Here is a 20,254-nt window from a genome sequence, read left to right as displayed (position 1 = left end):
ATAAATAAATAAATAAATAAATAAATAAATAAATCTTTAAAAAAAACAAAAAACGATGTATGTGCCCAGGCTGGAGGAACAGCCTGGGGTAACATATAAAAATAGAATCAGCTGGCCCAAATTAGGGATTAAAACCAGAGCCTTGGTCTCCTCGATACTGGTGCACGAGCCAAACTTTGGGCTGAGTCTGGGCTGTCTTTCCAAAAGACAACAAATCGCTTCTATGGGCCTCCTTAGAAGAACATGGCTTTGGTTTTTTTGTTGTTGTTTGTTTGTTTGTTTGTTTGTTTTTCTCACCTTCCCCTTGGTTGCAAACCTCCTCTGGGAACCTCATGGCCCAACAGCTGATATTACAGCCAAAAGAGCCCTTGAGGCCAACCAGAATGAGGCACAGGGCACTTCTGCCCCAAGTCTCCAGCCTACGTTCTCCACGGCCTCCCTCTGGCCTGCACCACCAAGGAAAGGCCTCTTCCCTTGGGTTTTTCATAAAGAGCATGCATACACTTGCAAAGTCCAGAATGAGAAGGTGCACCACTGACTCGCTGTGAGTGATCGACCCAACACGCGTGAACGGGGACGGAAGGCCACATTCAATTATTTCCTGAGGGTACTGACCGCATCCACGCATTCCTCCCCTGAATTTGGAGCCGCTGAGGCCCTCTACACCTTAAGCAGCCCCTATGCGATAACGGCTTGCTTCTCTGCTCCAAGTCCAAAATTTCTTTAACATCCTGCCTTTTGTCTTAAAGACACACGTGAATTTTGAATGTTGACCCATATAATTCCATTCGCTTCACTGCAACTTTTTTCTCCCAAGTCTTTCAGTAAAATTGTCCCCCACCCCACCCCCCCACCAGGAAGAGGCACACTGACGAGCACCAAAGACGTGCACCAGCTTTGGAGACCTTACTAGTACAGTTTGACCTTAATCCATCTGACCCCAAATCCTGCGAGTACCACCTGGTGGCCTCATGTGGCCACCCCCCGAGGGCAGCAGAACAGCCAGTCTGGCAGGACATCGGCTCCCAGTGGAGAAGTGCAGGAAGGCAGGCCTCAGGGTTGCCATGAGCCCCAAAGGCCACGGGGGGCTCACACACCCCACGACACAGACACCTGCCAGCCTCCATCAGAACCAATGGTGTGAGCATCCACTAACCCCAAGTCACTCTTGTTACAGCTGAGGCTACCCCTGGTCACCCGCCACCCAGGACTTCATGACCTGCTGGACCAGAAGTTACAAACTGGAGGTCAGGGGGTATTGTTCACATGGTCCTCAGGGGGTTCTTTCTCCCCCATCGAAGTAGGTGCCAATATTTAAAAATTCAACTATCAGAAGATTTTTAAAAAGGGAGAGAAAAGGGTCAGATCTCTATCTTCTCTTGAAAAAAAAAAAAACAAAAAACAAAAACAAAAACAAAAAAACCCGCAGAATGAGCAACCATAGCCCTCCCCTCCATATGAGGCAAACTGCAGGCGGCCCCTCCAGAGAGTGTGTGCTCTGCACTTCGCCACTGTCCCCCCCACTCCCTATTACGTCGCAGACTGGGCCCAGCCCCTCCAGCCCCTGTGAGCCTCAGAGTGGGCCAGCCCTGCTCTAGCCCAGAAGGTATTGGGGTGCAAGAGGGGAACCCGAAGCCCAAAGACGTTAAATGGCCTGCCCTGGCACAAAAGCCCCATTAGTTAAACTGAACTACATGGCAGCTTGCTTTAAATTTCACAAAGACCAGGGACGCCTGGGCGGCTCAGCAGTTGAGCACCTGCCTTGGGCTCAGGGCGTGATCCCGGAGTCCCGGGATCGAGTCCTGCATCGGGCTCCCCGCATGGAGCCTGCTTCTCCCTCTGCCTGTGTCTCTGCCTCTGTGTGTCTCTCATGAATAAAATATAAAATCTTTAAAATAAAATAAAATAAATTTCACAAAGACCATCACTGTTTCAGAGAAACATCATCACATTTCCACCCCAGCTTTCCTCAAGGGAGGGCAGGGTGTTGGGAAGAGAGAGAGAATATAGTCCTTGCTTAGCCTAGAAAAGTAACTTTAAAATACCTCATGCCTTCCCAGTAAAACTCCAGGAAGCTCATGGATTCTGGGTGGACAAGGCTCAGAGGAGGAGAAGACCTTGAAAGGGTACAAAGCCTGGCTCCTCTCAATGCCTGTCCAGCGTCACAGCCCCTACCAATGCAGGTAAGCCCTGGGACTCCTGCATTCCTGCATTTTGGGGCGACACCCACCCAAATGCTCTTTTTATTAAGGTTTTATTTGGGGTGCCTGGGTGGCTCAGCAGTTGAGTGCCTGCCTTCAGCTCAGGGTGTGACCCCAGGGTCCTGGGATGGAGTTCCACATTGGGCTCCCTGCATGGAGCCTGCTTCTCCCTCTGCCTGTGTCTCTGCCTCTCTCTGTGTGTCTCTCATGAATAAATAAGTAAAAATAAAATACATTTTAAAAAATTATTTTTATTTATTTGAGAGAGAGAGAGCGCGCGCAAGTGGGGAGGGGCAGAGGGAGAGGGACAGAGAATCTCAAGCAGACTCCACACTGAGCGTAGAGCCCAACATGGAACTCGATCCCACGACCCTGAGATCACGACCTGAGCCGAAACCAAGAGTTGGACGCTTAACCAACGGAGCCACCCGGGTGCCACCCAAACACTCTATCTTTATCTGAGGGCCTTGGAGCGACACTGAGAACCTGAAAGCAGGCAGGTGCACACACAGGACAGCGGGGGCCCAATTTATGATGGAAACTACCCCTCGGCAGCAGGGACAGCCACCTAACCAGCCACCCGGGGACAACCACAGGACTTGGCTGGGCGCCCTATTTGTTTTCGGGAAACCGTTGGTGCTGCCAGAGTCAGATTAATAAATACCTTTAGGGTTCTCTCTCACAACATTCTCCAGAAAGGGCCACTTTGAACTTTTAGGTCAACTACGAAAATCATTAACAACCCCACCCTACCCGGCCAGCTCCACAACTGCCAACCCGACAATGGGCTTGAACCACTGGGCTTCGGAGCCTGTTTGCTGCTGCTGCCGTTAAAAGAACAAGCAGCCAAACCACCCCGGTTCCTGCCTTAGCAACGCCAAGGCCCCCCCGCCAGAGAGGGCCTCCCTGATGGCCTGTTCCTAAGGCTGCGCCACGCTGTCACACTTCCCTTTCATCGACGCCCTGGAAAACACGGCCCCTGACATGACTGGACTTGTCTCCAGGGTGTTAAGGTCCCCCCACAAGAGATCAAGCATTGTAAAAGCAGGGCCTCGTCTGAACTGCCTGCGGCCTTCTCCTCTTGGACCTCAAACGCTGCCTGCCACTTCCTGGGTGCTCAACAAATTCATTTCCTGGGTGACCGAGCAGCCCAATCAACTGCAGCCCACTCCTGGGGAGCCGGGGTCCAGGCTGCCAGCCTGTCCCCCTTAGCCACAGAGCTGGCCCCATCAAAGTGTCAATCAAAAGAGGCAGCCACAACTCCCACAGGGGCGGGAGGCGTGCAGGATGGGGATGCATGCAGCCTTGCCAGCCCAGGGCCGCCGCTCCCGAAATCAAGGACCTCTCCCCAGCTACACCGGCCACATGAAGCCCACTGCACTGTGCACCTGACTGTCCCCAGCTCCAGACTTCCCTGGGGACAGGGACACCGCCAGACATTTTAAAAGGTGAAATGTTGTGGGGTGCCCGGCTGGCTCAGGCGGTGGAGCAGTGCAACTCCTGATCTCAGGGTCGTGAATCCGAGCCCCAGGTTGGGTATTGAGAAGACTTAAAACTAAATAAGTAAATAAACTTTTAAAAAAAGTGTCGGGCGGGGGGGGGGGGGGCACCTGGGTGACTCAGCGGTTAAGCATCTGCCTTCGGCTCAGGTCACGATCCCAGGGTCCCAGGATCGAGCCCCGCATCAGGTTCCCTAGTCAGTGGGGAGCCTGCTTCTCCCTCTGCCTATGTCTCTGCCTCTCTCTGTGTGTCTCTCATGAATAAAGAAAATCTTTAAAAAAATAATAATAATAAGGAGGTGAAATGTGAAATATCCTAAGTTTCGCAGTGTCTTCCAGTAATAACCTAGCTTCCATCCTGTTACAGGAGTAGCTAGAGAAGAGGTTCCCAGAACCCTGGCCGCCCCAGGACTCGTGTTCTCTGTTAGTCCACACCTATCGGTGCCGACACAAGGCACAGCACCGTCGTTCCTGAGCCAATGGTATGTGATTCCATCTTCTGGGCCTCTGCAGGAGCTCACAATAAAAATGAATGAAAGTAAGTCATACAGGCCATAAAAGAACATCCAAACACGGAGGGGGTAACATGACAAGTGAGAGTCACCTCCACCCCCATCCTGGGTCTTGCTCCCAAGAGATGATTCTCAAGGCTTCTTTCTCCACCTTTTCTGGAAAACGTATATTTGCACAAAAGCAAATGCACAAAACCCCAAAACACATATGCAGGGTGTGGTGTCGTGCATCTTTCTGTTCCCCCACTTAGTATCTCAGACATCTTTCCCAGGGAGCACATACAGAAGGATTCAGACGCAAAGCTATGCTAAGTGATGATCAGAAACCCTCCCCCTGCCTTCCCTGGGTGCTCAGGTGAACGGCCCGTGTGCAGGAGCTGATCACACTCCTTGTGCCTACCTGGGACCGTCAGAGTACTGCCGCTGTTACGAACACCTGGCTTGGTGTATTTGCTTTTCCCAACCACCTCCGAGCAGCCTCTGGGCGCCCAAAGGCCTCCGACAGCGCAGCTGACCCACTGGGAACACCCAACAGCCATATCCTGCCAGGTTTCCAGGTGCCCGGCCAGGTTGCCGGGTTCCAGGTCCCCACGAGCGCCCCACGTCCCTTTCCGAGGCTGCAGGAGGCACCTGTCTCACTCGGCCGGGCAGCAGGCACAGTGCGTGCCCTGATTACCCAGGGCAGGAGGCGGCACGAGGGCTGCCACACGTCACCCCCCGGAACTCTGGCGGAAGAAGAAAGTCTGTGTTCTTCATAAAGAAGAGGAAGCTGGCAAAGTGTCCCACGTTGCACTCACTGAAGGGTGTGGGGAGGGCTCCCAGCCGCCTCTGACACAGGTGAAGTGTCACTGAGTCCTACGCTTGATAAGTAACTATTTTGCCACCAGAGCATAATAACGAGTGCCCCAAGGCCACGGGGCTGTACTGGGCCTGTATTAGAGGGACGGACACTGGCAAGAAAAATGCCCCACTCCCTTCCTCCGGCCTTCCTTTCCTTTATACATCGAACTGTCACCGAGCAGTGATTCTAGGCCAGGCACAGTGTCTCCACTAGGCCACAGAAAACGACAGACAAGTTCCCATAGAGAGCAAGGAATGTGATCAGTGGCTTCCCCCTCTCCCCGCCTCCCAATCACACAAACAGCCTGGGTAAAATACTTGTCTTTAACATAATCAAGCTCTAGGCCAGGAAGGGCCTGCTCCAGGCACTGGGAACAAGGAAGGAACCCCCAGAGTTTAAAACCAAGAGCTAGCGTGGAAGCTGGGCAGGCCGGGGAGTTTAGGGATGATGGATAGGCCCTGGGAGAGGCGGACTCCCCACTGAGGCAGAGGAGTAGCAGTGACTTACTTTAGGAGGTTTTCTGCTCCCGTTCTCATCCGCACGGCTTTCAGGATCTGCTGGTTCAAGGCAGCCCTCTGATTCTGCAGTTTGCTCCGGCCAGTTTGCGCAAGGGGATTGCAACCCTAAGGGAAAATGAGAGAGAAGCCTTTAGAGGTCCGCCACTCTTAAAACCGATGACAGCTTTACGATAACAGAAACGTCTTCAAAACTAACCTGTTCTGAAAAGTAACATCAAGACGGCAAAGACATAAGATATCGAAAAGTATAAAAGAAAACAAAAAAAAAAACAAAAAAAAAAAAAGAAAACAAAAGTCACTTACGGCAACGCGATTCCAAATACATTGTTTTGGCCCCCCCTGCCCACGTATTTTACACATAGTGTTACTTTTCACGTTACTGCTGTGCTGAGAGTTCCCAAGACCAGCCCCGTGTTCGGGGACTCACTAGGACTCACAGGACTCAGCACGTAACTGCACTCACAGCTGCATGACAGCAACCTAGTAAGGACACAGCTGGATCACAGGGGGAAAGACACAGGTAGAGGCTGGAGCAATCCACGCGCGGGCTTCCTTTCCCATGAAGGGTCACATAGAACATATTCTCCCCCCAGCGACAGAAATGCAGCGACCGTGTATAGGATGTCACCACCCATGTTGGCCCATTAGAAAAATCAATGCCTGGGAATTTTCCTGGGGACTGATCCCAAAGGCACCCCCTGCTAGTGCGTACCCAGATTCTAGACTCCCAGAAGGAAAGGAGGTATCCATCATAAACCACATGGTTTGTGCCAATCTTATTATCAGGGGATAGAGGGAACTCTTCAAGAGCCGCTTCCCAGATGCCAAGGAGGGGCCAACCTTTGTAAGCAGCCTCCCGCACCCCTGGAAAGTATTTTTTAGAATCTCTGCCAAGTTGATATGCAAAAACAGGTGTCCTGTTCTTCCAATTTGCGATTATTATTGGTAAACTTTTTCTTTCATTTATTAACTGATCACTTGAATTTCTTCTTCAGTGGACGGTCTGTTCATTGTTTCCTAGAGTAACTGGACTGCAGGGTTTCATTCCGAAAAGTTTAAGATCAGAGTAAAAGTTTCATTTTAACCTACTAGTGTGCTTCCCACCCCAGCAGGTAAAAGCCCTGGGAGCTGAGGGAGGGCTTCATTCCTTTTGAAGCTTATTTTTTTACATTCTGCCCATTGGTGGGTGGGGGGGCTGTGGCTACCCCCACAGGGTGGCTGGTGGGCAGCACTCCTTGAGGAGACGCCCTTTCTCTGCAGCTGTTCCCCTGCCATTCAGCTCTGCCCCACCTCTGCCCAAGCCATGGCCTTCACCCCAACGAGGGAAAAGTTATTCAGAACCCTAATCTTCTCAGGGATTCCCCGTATCAGTGCCCTTTGGACCAGTGGGTCAGAAACGAGTTCCGTTCCTCCTTCCACAAAGATCTCGTTCTCACTTGCCAGCAGGTCACCACCCACCTGCCCCCATGCAGCCCCCCAAGTACAAATTACACAGATTTTCAGAATCCAAGTTGGAATGGTCTTACACAGGACGCCTGGGTGGCTCAGTGGTTGAGTGCCTGCCTTCGGCCCAGGGCGTGACCCCTGGGTCCTGGGATCGAGTCCCAGATCGGGCTCCCTGCGAGGAGCCTGCTTCTCCCTCTGCCTGTGTCTCTGCCTCTCTCTCTGTATCTCTCGAGAATGAATAAATAAAATATTAAAAAAAAAAGGAAAGGCCCTACAGCTAACCCCTTTCAAACCATTCAATGACCTCTGATTTAAAATAAAAATCAAGGGATCCCTGGGTGGCGCAGCGGTTTGGCGCCTGCCTTTGGCCCAGGGCGCGATCCTGGAGACCCGGGATCGAATCCCATATCGGGCTCCCGGTGCATGGAGCCTGCTTCTCACTCTGCCTGTGTCTCTGCCTCTCTCTCTGTGACTATCATAAAATAAAAAAAAAAATAAAAAAAAATAAAAAAAAAAGTAAAATAAAAATCAAAAAAATAAAATAAAAAATAAAAAATAAAATAAAAATCAGGGAACTGTCTTTTTGCAGATAGGAGACTGAAATGTCTTTAATGTGAAGCTAACTGAATATGAGAATTCTAAAATAACAGGCCTCCTCTTCCCTTTCCACTTTCCAAAATTACTATCAAGGGATGGTTTGATCCGACTCAAAATCACACGGTTTCACCCAAGCTGTGTTCCATTTTACAGAGAAGCTTTAATAACGAATTCCTTTATGTACATATTCCCAGGGCTAAGATAAGCAGCCATTCCAGCTCACGGATAAGAACTTTTTCCTGCTCCTATACTTCACCCAACTTCTGGCTGGCCCACAGATGCGGAGTCAAGTTTCTAGATAAGACGTAGGAATGCTCAGGATTAGATATGACTGAGTAATTGGAAGCAAAATGACATTACTTCTTACTGACAGGTAGGAATGCTGGGCCAGCTGGAAACACTAGGAACCCACAAGACTCTCTGGAAGCTTCTCTCAGCCCTGTGAGGCAAATCTGGGCAAGACTGCGGTAAAGACCCCCTGGCGTCCCGGGAGGCTGCTAGCTGTCCACCTGCCCCTGCTGGTGGGGACCCACAGTCCTCGCCCATGCCTTCGTTCTTGGTGGGTTCACAACAGGATACAGAGCGACTGCAAACTGGAGGGGTTGTGCCAGGGTCCCAGGCAGCACCGGCCACACCTGTTTAGCCTAGGAACTGGAAGCAGGGGTGGGTGAGGGAGTGGGGAGGCTGAACTATCGGGCCTCAAGGATCATGGTCTACAAGGCCTACAGTGAAGTGAGTCTTTCTGCCACGCGGAGTCTGTTGGTTCCCTCCCCAGACTAAGGTGTGGGCATCTGCATCAACTTTAAAATGCTGTTGGGATGATCCAGCAGCCAACACCCAGAAGAGCAAGGACACTAAGTACTTACCTCAACTTCCTCACCCGGCTGATATGGTCCCTGGTACAGCCTCCGAGATCCCACACTTCTGAGGCTTGCAGGTTAAGTGAGCTACTCAAGATTCTTGGGGCGGGGAGGGTGGGAGCAGGACTTAAGCCCATGTCCCTGCTGCCACTCTCAGGTGGGAGCTGTGAAGCAGCCAGCAGTAGGAAAGCAGGGGGAATGTGGGGACGGCTCACCTGCAGACCCCAGACACCCCTTCTGTGCTTCCCAGCTGAGGGCTGCCCAGCATCGCTGAGCATCCCCTTCGGGCACGGTGCTCTGGTCCCACTCCTCTCCTCTCCCACCTCGCAGCCCTCGACAGTCAGGGATGGTAACTCAATGCACCCCCATCTCCTTTCCAAAGAGGAAGAACATTGATCTCCTGCCTCGTCAGCTGGAAATTGAAGGGCCCTGGCCCTTGAGATGGACTCAGAGTGAGCACTTGACACAGGATAATCAGAACCCATCAGGAAGGGGCGTCTGGGGGGCTCAGCTGGTTAAGCGTCTGCCCTGGGCTTAGGTCATGATCCAGGGGTCCTGGGCTCGAGCCCCGGAGTCAGGCTCCCTGCTCAACAAGGAGTCTGCTTCTCCCTCTGCTCCTCCTCCTCTCCTAACACCTGCCTGTGTGCGCTCTGTCAAATAAATTTTTAAAAGTCTAGGGGCACCCTGGGTGGCTCAGTGGTTGAGCATCTGTCTTTGGCTCAAGGCATGATCCCGGGGTCCTGGGATCGAGTCCCACGTCGGGCTCCCCGCAGGGAACCTGCTTCTCCCTCTGCCTGTGTCTCTGCCTCTCTCTCTGTATGTCTCTCATGAATAAATAAAAAATCTTTTAAAAATAGTAAATTAATAAAATATATTTTAAGAAAAGAACCCATCAGGAAGATGCCATAATTTTTCCCCACTGGCCTTTACCACCAGTGAGGGAGTGTCTCCCCAGAAATGAATACGGATCCAGGGGGCACACAGCTGAGAAATGCTGGTAGCAGCAGTTGAGCCCTAGACCAAGCCAGGCCTGAAACCGTTCCTCTGCACCGCTCAGTTACCAGAGCCAATGCATTCCCTTTCTTGCCTAAGCTAAGCTACTTTTTTAAAGTTGAGGCATATTTTACACATAGTAAAACACATAGATCCTAAATACACAGTTCAGTGGTTTGGGACAAATGTATAAACCTCTGTAACCACCACTGCAATCAAAATTAGAGCATTTTCATCACCCCCCACCCCCCGCCCCCATACTCTGGTTTCTATCACCACAGACTTTTGCTTGTTCTAGAACTTCAGATAAATGGAATCATACAGTATAGACTCCTGTGTTTGGCTTACTGTGCTCAATACTATGCTTTGAGATCCATCCACACTGTTGTACTTCTCACTGGTCTGTTCCTTTTTATTGCCGAGTAAAAGTCCAATGTAGGGATGCCCCGCTTTGTGTTTATGTGTCACGTTGGATTGGAGTTTTCTGGCGTCTGCAACTAATCCTTTCATTAGTCCTAATTAGAATAAGTTCACCTAGAGTGAAAACTCCATTTGTCAACATCCCCCTGGTGTGACCTTTGTGCCTAATCACACTGCTCGGCTGGGAAACAAGTATTTTAAAAGCAATACCCAGGGCACCAGGGTGGCTCAGTGGTTGAGCATCTGTCTTGGGCTCAGGGTGTGATCCTGGGGTGCCGGGATCGAGTCCTGCATCGGGCTCCCCGCACGGAGCCTGCTTCTCCCTCTGCATGTGTCTCTGCCTCTCTCTCTCTGTGTCCCTCATGAATAAATAAGTAAAATCTTTAAAAAAAAAATTTAAAGATAAAAGCAATACCTAGGCACAACCTGGAGCACTTAAGTTGCAAGGAAAGAAGATAGTCAACCCATATCTGCAAAGACCGACCTAGGCAGGGAGAAAGGCAAGTCCAGGCCACCCAGAAGGCAGATGCAGAGGGAATAGACCAGTTCTCCTTCCCAACTGGGGCCCCCCACTCACATCAGTGCCTGGAGCCTGGCTCCCCTCGCCCCAGAGAACCAGCACGGGCTCTTCTTCCACACGGCCTGTAAGAGAAAGCTTACACACACAGATGTTTCTGCAGCAAACTGAGGGCCCAGCGTGAACCCGGGGTCTCCAGGTCAGGTGTAAGACGGAGCACGGGGTCACAGGGCAGGGTCTCCTAGCTACAGCTCCTCGCACGGGGCAGGGGAAGGAGGGTGCTTTTTGCAGCTCCTGTAGCACAAAGATGATTTCCCTGCCTTTCTCACTCCTTCCGAGTTACGCAATCCCTCCCTCAACCACCAAACTCTGGAAAGCAGGGCTGCTTGTGAGGGAGCCAGAAGCTGTCAGCCAGAGAGCCCCGAAATAGCAGGCAGCAGCCTGCAATACACACATGCATCTAATTTAACTTTTCACCATGCTGGAGGTTCGGGGCAGGCTACATGAACAGAATCTAGCTTTTCCTTGTCCCTAAAAACTACAACGTAAGTCCAGCACTTTTCAAGAGCCCTCCTGCCCTTCCAGCATCTCTCTGCCAGGCATTGGGGCTGCGCGGCGGGGAGCACCTGCTTGTCACTGGCATCCCCAACCACTCGCACGGGGGTGGGGGGGAGGCTGCACAATATGAAATCAAGACTGGGCCATAGGGGATCCCTGGGTGGCGCAGCGGTTTGGCGCCTGCCTTTGGCCCAGGGCGCGATCCTGGAGACCCAGGGTCGAGTCCCACGTCGGGCTCCCGGTGCATGGAGCCTGCTTCTCCCTCTGCCTGTGTCTCTGCCTCTCTCTCTCTCTGTGACTATTATAAATAAAAAAAAAAAAAAAAAAAAAAGACTGGGCCATAATCCTGAACTGAAAGCTTCCTTCAGTCACTTCAAGGAGTCTTTACCAACACCTCCTGGGTAAACCACTCACAGTTATTTTCCAGCGAATGACTAACAAAAGCTTTTAGAATCACCAAAATTTCCATGAATCAGGCACATTTCCAGCCCCGAACGAAGGACCCGCTTATTTCACCTGGTAGGACGCACTCACCCACAGCTAATGGTTCTCGTCTACAAAGTACGTCTGTGTGGGTGAGGGCTGTAGATGTGAGCTTGTACACTTCTGTAATTACCTTTTTTTAAAGTTTATTTATTTTTAAGATTATTTTTTATTTTTTATTTATTCATGATAGACGCAGAGAGAGAGAGAGAGGCAGAGACACAGGCAGAGGGAGAAGCAGGCTCCATGCCGGGAGCCCGACACGGGACTCGATCCCGGGACTCCAGGATCGCGCCCTGGGCCAAAGGCAGGTGCCAAACCACTGAGCCACCCAGGGATCCCCTAAGTTTACTTATTTTTAAAATTTTTAGTTATTTATTCATGAGAGACACAGAGAGGCAGAGACACAGGCAGAGGGAGAAGCAGGCCCCATGCAGGGGGAGTGGGACTCAATCCCAGGACTCCAGGATCACGACCTGAGCCAAAGGCAGATGCTCAACCACTGAGCCACCCAGGTGTCCCAGTTTATTTATTTAAGTCACTTCTATGCCCAACGTGGGGCTTGAACTCACAACCCCGAGACTAAGGATCATATGCTTCTCTGATGGAGCCATCCAGGCCCCCCCTTAATTCCTTTTTTCTATAATTACAATAATTCACGTTACTTTTATAATACAGGTAGTATTGGACAAAAAGAAACTACTTCTGAGGCTCTCGATCACCTGCTCCTTCCTCGTTACAACCCAATCAAAACCTGGGACTGTCTAAGGGCAGATGGCCACAGTGAAGCACGCGGGTCTGACTGGAAAGGCCAGAAGGACTCGCACCCCCCCACACACCCCATCCTGTCCCTGGAGCTGCAGGCAGATCTTGCTCCCAGCCAGCACCCCTTGCTGCCCACTCTGCCAGCCACCCCACCCCGTGGCTGGGCCACACCTGCCATTCTACTGTCCCCTGTGGCCACCTCCAAGGCAGCGTTTCTGTCACGAGACCCTGGCACCTGAGCCAGCCAAAGGAGGAAGTGGTGACGAGGCTAAGGCCAATGCTTGGTATCAACAGGTGGTGCCTTGGGATCCATCCAAATGGCCCCAGGACGCAGGGGACATTTATAGTGTTACAGCTAGCCCATCACGCTGATTCTCCTCTGAGTCACCCTGAAAACTCTGTTACTGCTAGGCGACCCCTCCCAGCCAGGATCCCCCAAGACGAAGAGCCCCTGGGCTGGTGGTGAGCACCTGTGCAGCGAGGCAGACACTCACCAAGGCCATGATCAACCCGGAGCCAGCCTGGCCTTCAGGACCTGGCTCAGACCAGGCTGGTGTATGGGGTGAGGAGGGGGGCAGCATCACCAACTTTCACATCTCTCCTCCCTCCCTCCCCATCTGGGGAAGGACTGAAGCTCCAAGGGGATGGGTCCAGACACCTGGAGGGACATTATCACGCCCCAGGAAAGCTGGAGCTGAGGAGCCCCCCTAACCCACACTGTGTTCTGCAGACCCAGCCCAACAGAAAGCTTCCCCCCACACAAGTGTGCTCATAATTATATGATGTGCACACGTGTCTAACACAGAATTACACTTCCCTAAGATGAATGGTGCAGGCCAAGAAGTAGGAGGAGTTTTGGGGGTTAAAAAAAAAAAAAAATCTTCCTTCTCTGCTGGAGCCTCAAGAAAGCCCAGAGCAAACAGGGACCATAAACCAGGACACGATGAACCTTGGGGCCCCGTCCAGCCTGGAGGTTTCTGTGGACAAGAAACAACTTCTCCAGCTCTGGGGTAAAAACAATGGAGCTAAATTCATTTCGGGTCATTAGTGTTCCCAAAGGATGAAGAGGCAGAGATAAGGACACACAATACTGCACTTTGTCCTGATTCTCTCCTTCCCCACGGTGCTCAGACCCTTTCATCCAGGGCCCTTTCAACAGCCCCGGGAAGGGCTTTCTCCCGTTTTTCTCCAGCTGGTTTTCTCTTGGCCATGAACAGGATTTCCTGGGGCTTTAGAACGACAGCACCCAGAGAGCTCAGGAGGCAGGACCTGCTCTAAATGTTCCAGAAACTTACATTCCTCTGCATCAACTATAGGCCAAGAAGACACATTCTTCCATTCTCCCACACTTTCCTCAAGACGAGCATGAAACTCATTTGGGAAAAAGCAGCTCCATTTCCACTGGTCTTTAAGAAAGTAGCGTATAGTCCTAGAGCTTGTGCCTCTGTGTAAACAGATTCACGTAAAGGAAAAAAAAAAAAAAGAAAAACCAGAGAAGACAGACAGGAGGGAAACACACTGCAGTAGACCACAAAGCATTCGGTCTTTTTTTTATTTGTTTTTCATTTAGAGACACCGCCCTCCCCCTGCAGCTGCCAGTCCAGGAGGCCAGAGTCTATACTGACGGGGTCTGTGCCTGACCAGGGGCCAAGCTGTGTCCGTGTCCTCGGGCTCTGTACGCCCAAGTGCTACACGACCCCAAGAAGGCCCTGATTTACTGGGGACCTCCCTCTCTGCCAACGATTGTTTTGTACATTCAGGTTCCAGGCCCTGCTGGCAGAGTGAACTTTTGGGCAATTGTGCAAGTCACGCAAAACAGCTGAAGCTCTAAATAGGGACCATGGACACCCACCTCCCCCCAAACCCCTGAAACACACTTTTTGCTCTGTGTTCTAAAGCAAAGAAGCTGAGTCCCACTCAAGCAGGGCCTGAGCTATCTGGACAAGGCGCTGACTCCCAGCACCAGCCGCGCCCCAGGACATGCAGCCCACTGAGAACGGCCACGGGAGCCAAACTGGGAGTCCAGTCGGCCCCAGCATCTGACAGGGGTCACGCTCAGAGCCTGTCACTCAATAAATGCTTTCTGAATGAATGGAGCAGAATGGGATTTTCAAGGAAAAAAAAAAAAAAAGGATAGAGCACAGGATGAAAGAGCAGCCTGATTTTAGCAGCGGTTAATTCGACCCTCTAAGTGTGTGCAGTATCTCCCAAGTCCAAACAGGGGATGGAGGGGTGGGCACACCCTGGGGGCAGCTCCAGTCTCAGGGGTCCTCACGTCCTGCCTCTGCTTGGCTCACCCACCCGGTATGTACAGCAGCTGTTTCCAATCCCTGCCCCGCCCCTCACCTCCTGGGACCCCTCCAGAAAGCTGTTCCCTTTCTCCCCCAAATCTTCAACCTGCCCTCCACCCTGAACTCCTGCTATAAGAAGGTTCTAGGGGATCCCCAGGTGGCTCAGTGGTTTGGTGCCTGCCTTTGGCCCAGGGCGTGATCCTGGAGACCCGGGATCGAGTCCCGCATCAGGCTCCCTGCATGGAGTCTGTTTCTCCCTCTGCCTGTGTCTCTGCCTCTCTCTGCGTGTCTCTCATGAATAAATAAATAAAACCTTTAAAAATTTTTTTAAATAAATAAATAAATAAAATATATTTTTTAAAAAAGGCTCTAGACTTTCCCATTCTGAAATAAACCTGCCTTCTCTCTCCTATGACCCCCATCTCCCTCCGGCTATCACCTCCTCTGCTCTTCTCCCCTCTGCACCCCACCACATTTTGCCCCTGACTCTACCCACTCATGAACCAACAACCCCCTAAATAACTGAACCCAGTATTTTCCAGCGCTCTTCTGACTTGTCAACCTCACCTCTCCATGAAAAAGACTCCTTTCGGTTTCCTTGACACTGCAGCCCTCCTGGCTTGCCTCTAGCATCCCTCTGCTGGTCCCCTTAAGTGGAAGTATTGTTCCCTTCTGTCTTGGGCCCTCTCACAACCCCCCAACTGCTTCCCATACTGGTGCCCCCTCTAAGCTGCATCTCCAGCCAGGGTACTCTCATAGCTGCCGGGTCTGTGGAGTGCACTCCCCCGTGAGACCACCACTCGGATATGTCATGGGGGCCTCAAATCCACCTGCCCTACACCAGCCTCTGGGTTCCCCCACCTAAGTGAGGTGCCTGCCCAGGTACCTAAGGCAGACACTTCAGATTCATGTCATTGGCCCCTTCCGCACCACATCCTGTCCATTAGCTCCTCGCATCCCCGCTGCCACTACTGGGGCTCATCACTCTGACCCTCTGGACCCCTGTTTGAGTGAGGGGTGCAGGCTGGCGGTTAGGATGGGTGCTGAGGCTGTGTTTACACAGCACTTTATAACTGAAAAGTCACCAATGGGATCAGAGTAGGCAGGGCAGAGATGATGGAAATTTCAACTAACTAACCCCCTAACTCCTTCCTGGCCTCTCCCCCATCCCCCACTCACAGATCACTCAGCTTTCTGGGACATGAATCTTTCACACATCTGCTCCTTCTAAAAAACACTCTGATGGATCCCTGAGGGTCCCTGCTTCCTTAGCTGGATGCATGGCCCTGAACAATCTCCTTCCCACTTACTTCCACACCCTAAAGGATTCCTTCACAAGTGCTCCCAATTCATGCCTTCGCCCATGCTGTTTCCTCTACCTGAAGCGCTCTTCCTCCCCTTTTCACCTGTATAACATCCTCCTTTCATCCAGGGAGCATTCGTTTTAGGTCAAACTGGCTCAGATCACAAAAGTGAGAAAAGGTTCAACGTCAACACCTTTTATTATTCTGGTACAAAGAACATCCTTACTAGACCTCCTTTTCAAAAGAGACGTTTCTAATTGTAAACCAGTGTTTCACCTTATTTTGTGCCCACAATTCTCCTATTTACCATCAGAGAAACTGCACCTAAAAACACCCAATCTGGGACGCCTGGGTAGCTCAGCGGTTGAGCGTTTGCCTTCGGCCCAGGCTCCCTGCATGGAGCCTGCTTCTCCCTCTGCCTGTGTCTCTGCCTCTCTTTCTCTGTGTCTCTCATGAATAAATAAATAAAATCTAAAAAAATAAAAAATTGAAAAATTGAAAAATAAAAACACCCAATCTCTCATTGTCTCCCAGGTTCCCTGCCTACAGGGCCATCTTTCCTGTGCACACCCTCCCCTGGAAAATCTGTTCTGGAAGACAGAATGTAACCCTTACAAGTGCTTTTTTTTTTTTTTTTTAAGATTTTATTTATTTATTTATTCATGAAAGAAAGACAGAGAGAGAGAGAGAGAGAGAGAGAGAGAGAAGCAGGCTCCACGCAGGGAGCCTGACACAGAACTTGATCCCAGGTTTCCAGGATCAGGCCCTGGGCTGATGGTGGCGCTAAACTGCTGAGCCACCCCGGGCTGCCCCCCTTATAGGTGTTCTATATCCCTTCCTCCCCTCCCTCTGTCATTTCCCCCAAATGCTGCTGTGGGTACAAACTTGCACCTGGTGAGAGTACAAATGATTCAGGGAGGAAATGAAGTCCTGGGAAGAGACAATAAATTGCTGGAGGCTACACAGGAATTTTGTCAGGGTGGCATTCAGGTTCCGGGGGCCTTAGGACCAAGATCTAGGGATTCCCAGGCCCCACCTCCTTCTGCAATTCCATGGCCTGTGATCCTCTGTCCCAAATGCCACACATAATTAGAAGTTATAATCCTGTAATTCCATGATGACATCTTTGAACTTAAATATACCTTAAAACTACTCTCTCTCTCTTTTTTTTTAATGCTAAAAGCAATTTAACCAAAAAATTTTTCCCACTGCACCCTCACCTGTTTCTAGTTCCCCTCCTTTCCTGCCCATCCCCTGGGGCCCCTGCTCACCCAAGAGCAAAAGCCCAAAGGCTGGGTCACGTGGAAGAAGGAAGATGCCAAGATCATTAACCCACTGGGTCGTTAGGCTTTGAACAATTAAGAATTGATTGTCCTGTGGGAAGCAGTTTCACTTCCCTATTTATAATTAGGCACTCTGCCTTCTGTCCTATAAGTTATATATATAAAAAAAAAAAAAAAACCACACACACACAAAAACAACCCAACAATCTCAACCTACTCAGTCAAACCTGGCTAACCTCCAGAGGCTATTTTTAGACTCGCTAGAACCTCCAAGGAGGCAGTGTCACCGCGTCTCCGGGTTCCAAAGCATCTTTGCACCGCAGGCCTGGCCACCTGCGGGCACCGCAGCGCCCCCGCCGTGCGGCCTGGGCTGGCTTTTGAGGGACAGGGCTGCAGGGCTGCGATCCCAGGACCTGCGATCCCAGGACCCAGGACCCAGGACCCAGGACCCAGGACCCAGTGAGGGTCGCGGGGTCGCACCCACCTCCCGGGAGGCCGCACTCCCGGCGGGTCTCTCCAACAAGCAGGTAAATCCGCTCCGGCGCTAAGGGAGCAGGGGCGAGGCCGCGCCCTCCCGCCTGCAGCGTGCACGCCCTCCCCGGGGGCTCGGGGCAGCAAGGAGGGCAACGCGCGAGGTCACCTCCCACCTACAGCTCTCCCCGCCTTCTGGAAGTCGAAGAAGCGGACACTGGAAGCGTCCTGGAGGCAAGAGGAGAACGCCCAGCCACCCGGGGTGGTCCCTTTAGCTCCACCCGCGCCCCGAGCGCCCGGGTCCAAGGTGGGCTCGACCCCAAAGTGCCGCCAAGGCCGCGGCAAATCCCAAAACGGGGGCTTGATCGCTTCCCCGGACGCTCGGGGTCGCCGGCCGGGGCGGCCACGGGGACCCCTCCTGGCCTCCAGCCTCCGCCGCCACCTGCGCGGGGCAGCCCCACGCGCCGCTCCCCGCCCCCGGCCCCAGAAACACCGGGACTGCGCCGCCGGGTACCCGGCCGCCCCGGCCCTCCCCGGAGCCTCCGCCCGGCCCGGCCCGGCCCGGCCCGCCCCAGGCCCGGGCGCCCCCTCCCCCTCCCCCTCCCTCCCCCTCCCCTCCCGGCCTGGTCGACCCCGGCCGCGCGCTCCCGCTGCGCCCTCCGCGGCCTGGGAGCGGGAGGGCTGGAGCTCTCCGCAGGCCCCCGCCCACCCCAGGCCTCCCACCTTCCGAAAGTAGCCGTCGCTCTCCTTCTCCAGCGGCTGGGCGGCCGCGGGCAGCAGCGCGTCCGTCATGCTGTCGGTGCAAGCGCGGAGGGCAGACTGAGCCAGGCTCCGCCGCGCGTCCGCCCGGGAGGGCGCCCGGACCCGCCCCCGCCCTGCCCCGCCCCGCCCCGCCCCGCCCCTGCAGCTCCGCTCCAGGGCAGACGGGGAGCCTGGAGTCCCGGCCCGGTCCGCCGAGGCCCCGCCCCCGGCCACGCCCCCGGCCACGCCCCCGCCTGCAGCTCCGCCCCAGGGCAGGCCCGGAGCCTGGAGTCCCGGCCCGGTCCGCCGAGGCCCCGCCCCTGCCCCCCCCTGCCCCGCCCCCCGCCTGCAGCTCCGCCCCAGGGCAGGCCCGGAGCCTGGAGTCCCGGCCCGGTCCGCCGAGGCCACGCCCCGGCCACGCCCCCGCCTGCAGCTCCGCCCCAGGATAGGCCCGGAGCCTGGAGGCCCGGCCGGGTCCGCCGCGGCCCCGCCCCCGGCCCCGCCCCCGGCTCCGGATTGGCCAGGCGGAGCCGCGCCCCGGGCCCGAGGCTCGCGGCGGGGAGACCTGGGGCCCCCCGGCGCCTCGCTCGCTTTCTCGGAGCCTCGCGGCCCTAATCCGGGCTCCGATGCTGCTGTCAGCCCTGGGGCGCAGAGGCGGGCCGGGGCCTCCGAGGCCGCAGCGAGCCCGCAGCTGGGGGCCCGGCGCCCTGTCTGGAGCCCCGGGGGGCGTGCGGTGCGCCCCGATGAAGTCGTGCCCCCTCCCTGGAGGAGGAGGATGCTCGGGGACCGAGAGGGCGCGGCGGGAGTGCCTGCTGGACCCTGGGCCGAGCGGTCAGGAACAGCGCCCGGCTCGGGGGCCCGGGACCCTGTCGGGGGCCCTGCAGGCCTTAGCTTGGCCACTCAGACCTGCCGGCGTGGCGGGCAACCCCATTATTCCCCCACCCTCGCCGCGGAGCCTCGGCGGATCCCTGGGGTCGCGCCCCGCGCTGGGGGAGCCCCAGAGAGTCTTGTGCCTGAGAGACCCGGCGGATGTCCTGGGGTGCCTTTAACTACCACTTGGGACCTCAGTTTTCTCAGCTGCAAAATGGGGTCAGGTCGTGCTCTTTCGAACTGGCCAAAGCTATTGCGACAAGTGCATCTTAAAGCCCTTAGGCTGGCTTAGGAGCGAAAGGGGGACCCCTGGACTCACACCACCGTCCCACCCACCGACGCCCCGTTGACCCGTGGCCTCCGGGGGCAGATGCCGGGCGGTCCCAGAGCCCAGGCCCTGAGGCGGGAGCAGGAAGCCCTCCGCCCGGGGAGCCCCGCCCCTCCCACCGAGGTCGTGCGGTCCCTAACCCCTCCCCCAACCGGGGGCCGCTTAAGCGCAGCTCCTGCTGCGTTCGGCCGTCGCCATAGGTGTCACAGGTAGAACAGAACACAATCTGCTTTCAAAGCGAGCCAACTATTTCCTTCTCTCCAAAAACAAAAGAAAAAAAACTGGGGTGGGGAGCAGCGGAGAAAAAGGAGGGCAAGTGTGTGCATCAGGAGTTGTTCAAGAGTTTTATTGATTTTTTTAAAAGAAGTATATATTTTTTGAAGTATATTTATTAGGAAGATAAACTCCAAATAATCACAAGTAGTTCTGTTGCATGTTAAAGAGTTTTAAAATAAATAGTGGCAACAATCAAGGACTAATGATCAAGCAAATGCAAAACAAAAACAAACAATACAACCAACCACACACAAAAAAACAAAAAGAACCCCTAAAACAAAAAACAAAACACCCTTCTCATCACTGCGGGCAGATTTTGAGGTGCCGCACAAGAAGAGGCATTTCCAGAAAGGACTGTTTTGATTCTAAAAAAAACAAAAAACAAAAAGAATCTGAAGAGTCCTAACCAGTTCAGGGCTAGGACAGGTGTTTGGGACGCTCTGACTGATGCAAAAACTCCCTGAATCTCTTAAGGTGAGA

General features: G+C 53.5%; 1 protein-coding gene across 1 annotated transcript in view; it reads right to left on the bottom strand.

Annotated features, from left to right (window-relative positions):
- Nucleotides 1-18,364, bottom strand: part of RHPN2 (rhophilin Rho GTPase binding protein 2) — a 56,646-nt gene extending 38,282 nt beyond the window's left edge. The window contains exons 1-2 of the mRNA XM_055311125.1: nucleotides 18,283-18,364; nucleotides 5,561-5,676 (exon numbers count right to left, since the gene is read on the bottom strand). Of these exons, the coding sequence (XP_055167100.1) occupies nucleotides 5,561-5,676; nucleotides 18,283-18,351 (185 nt within the window). The 5' untranslated portion in view covers nucleotides 18,352-18,364. The remainder of the gene's footprint in view (nucleotides 1-5,560; nucleotides 5,677-18,282) is intronic.
- Nucleotides 18,365-20,254: the final 1,890 nt, after the last annotated feature.

The sequence above is a fragment of the Nyctereutes procyonoides genome, unplaced genomic scaffold, assembly GCF_905146905.1.
Source record: "Nyctereutes procyonoides isolate TBG_1078 unplaced genomic scaffold, NYPRO_anot_genome, whole genome shotgun sequence".
Lineage (NCBI taxonomy): Eukaryota > Metazoa > Chordata > Mammalia > Carnivora > Canidae > Nyctereutes > Nyctereutes procyonoides.
The sequence above is the reverse complement of the archived record's forward strand: the minus strand, read 5'-3'. Positions and strand labels throughout refer to the sequence as shown.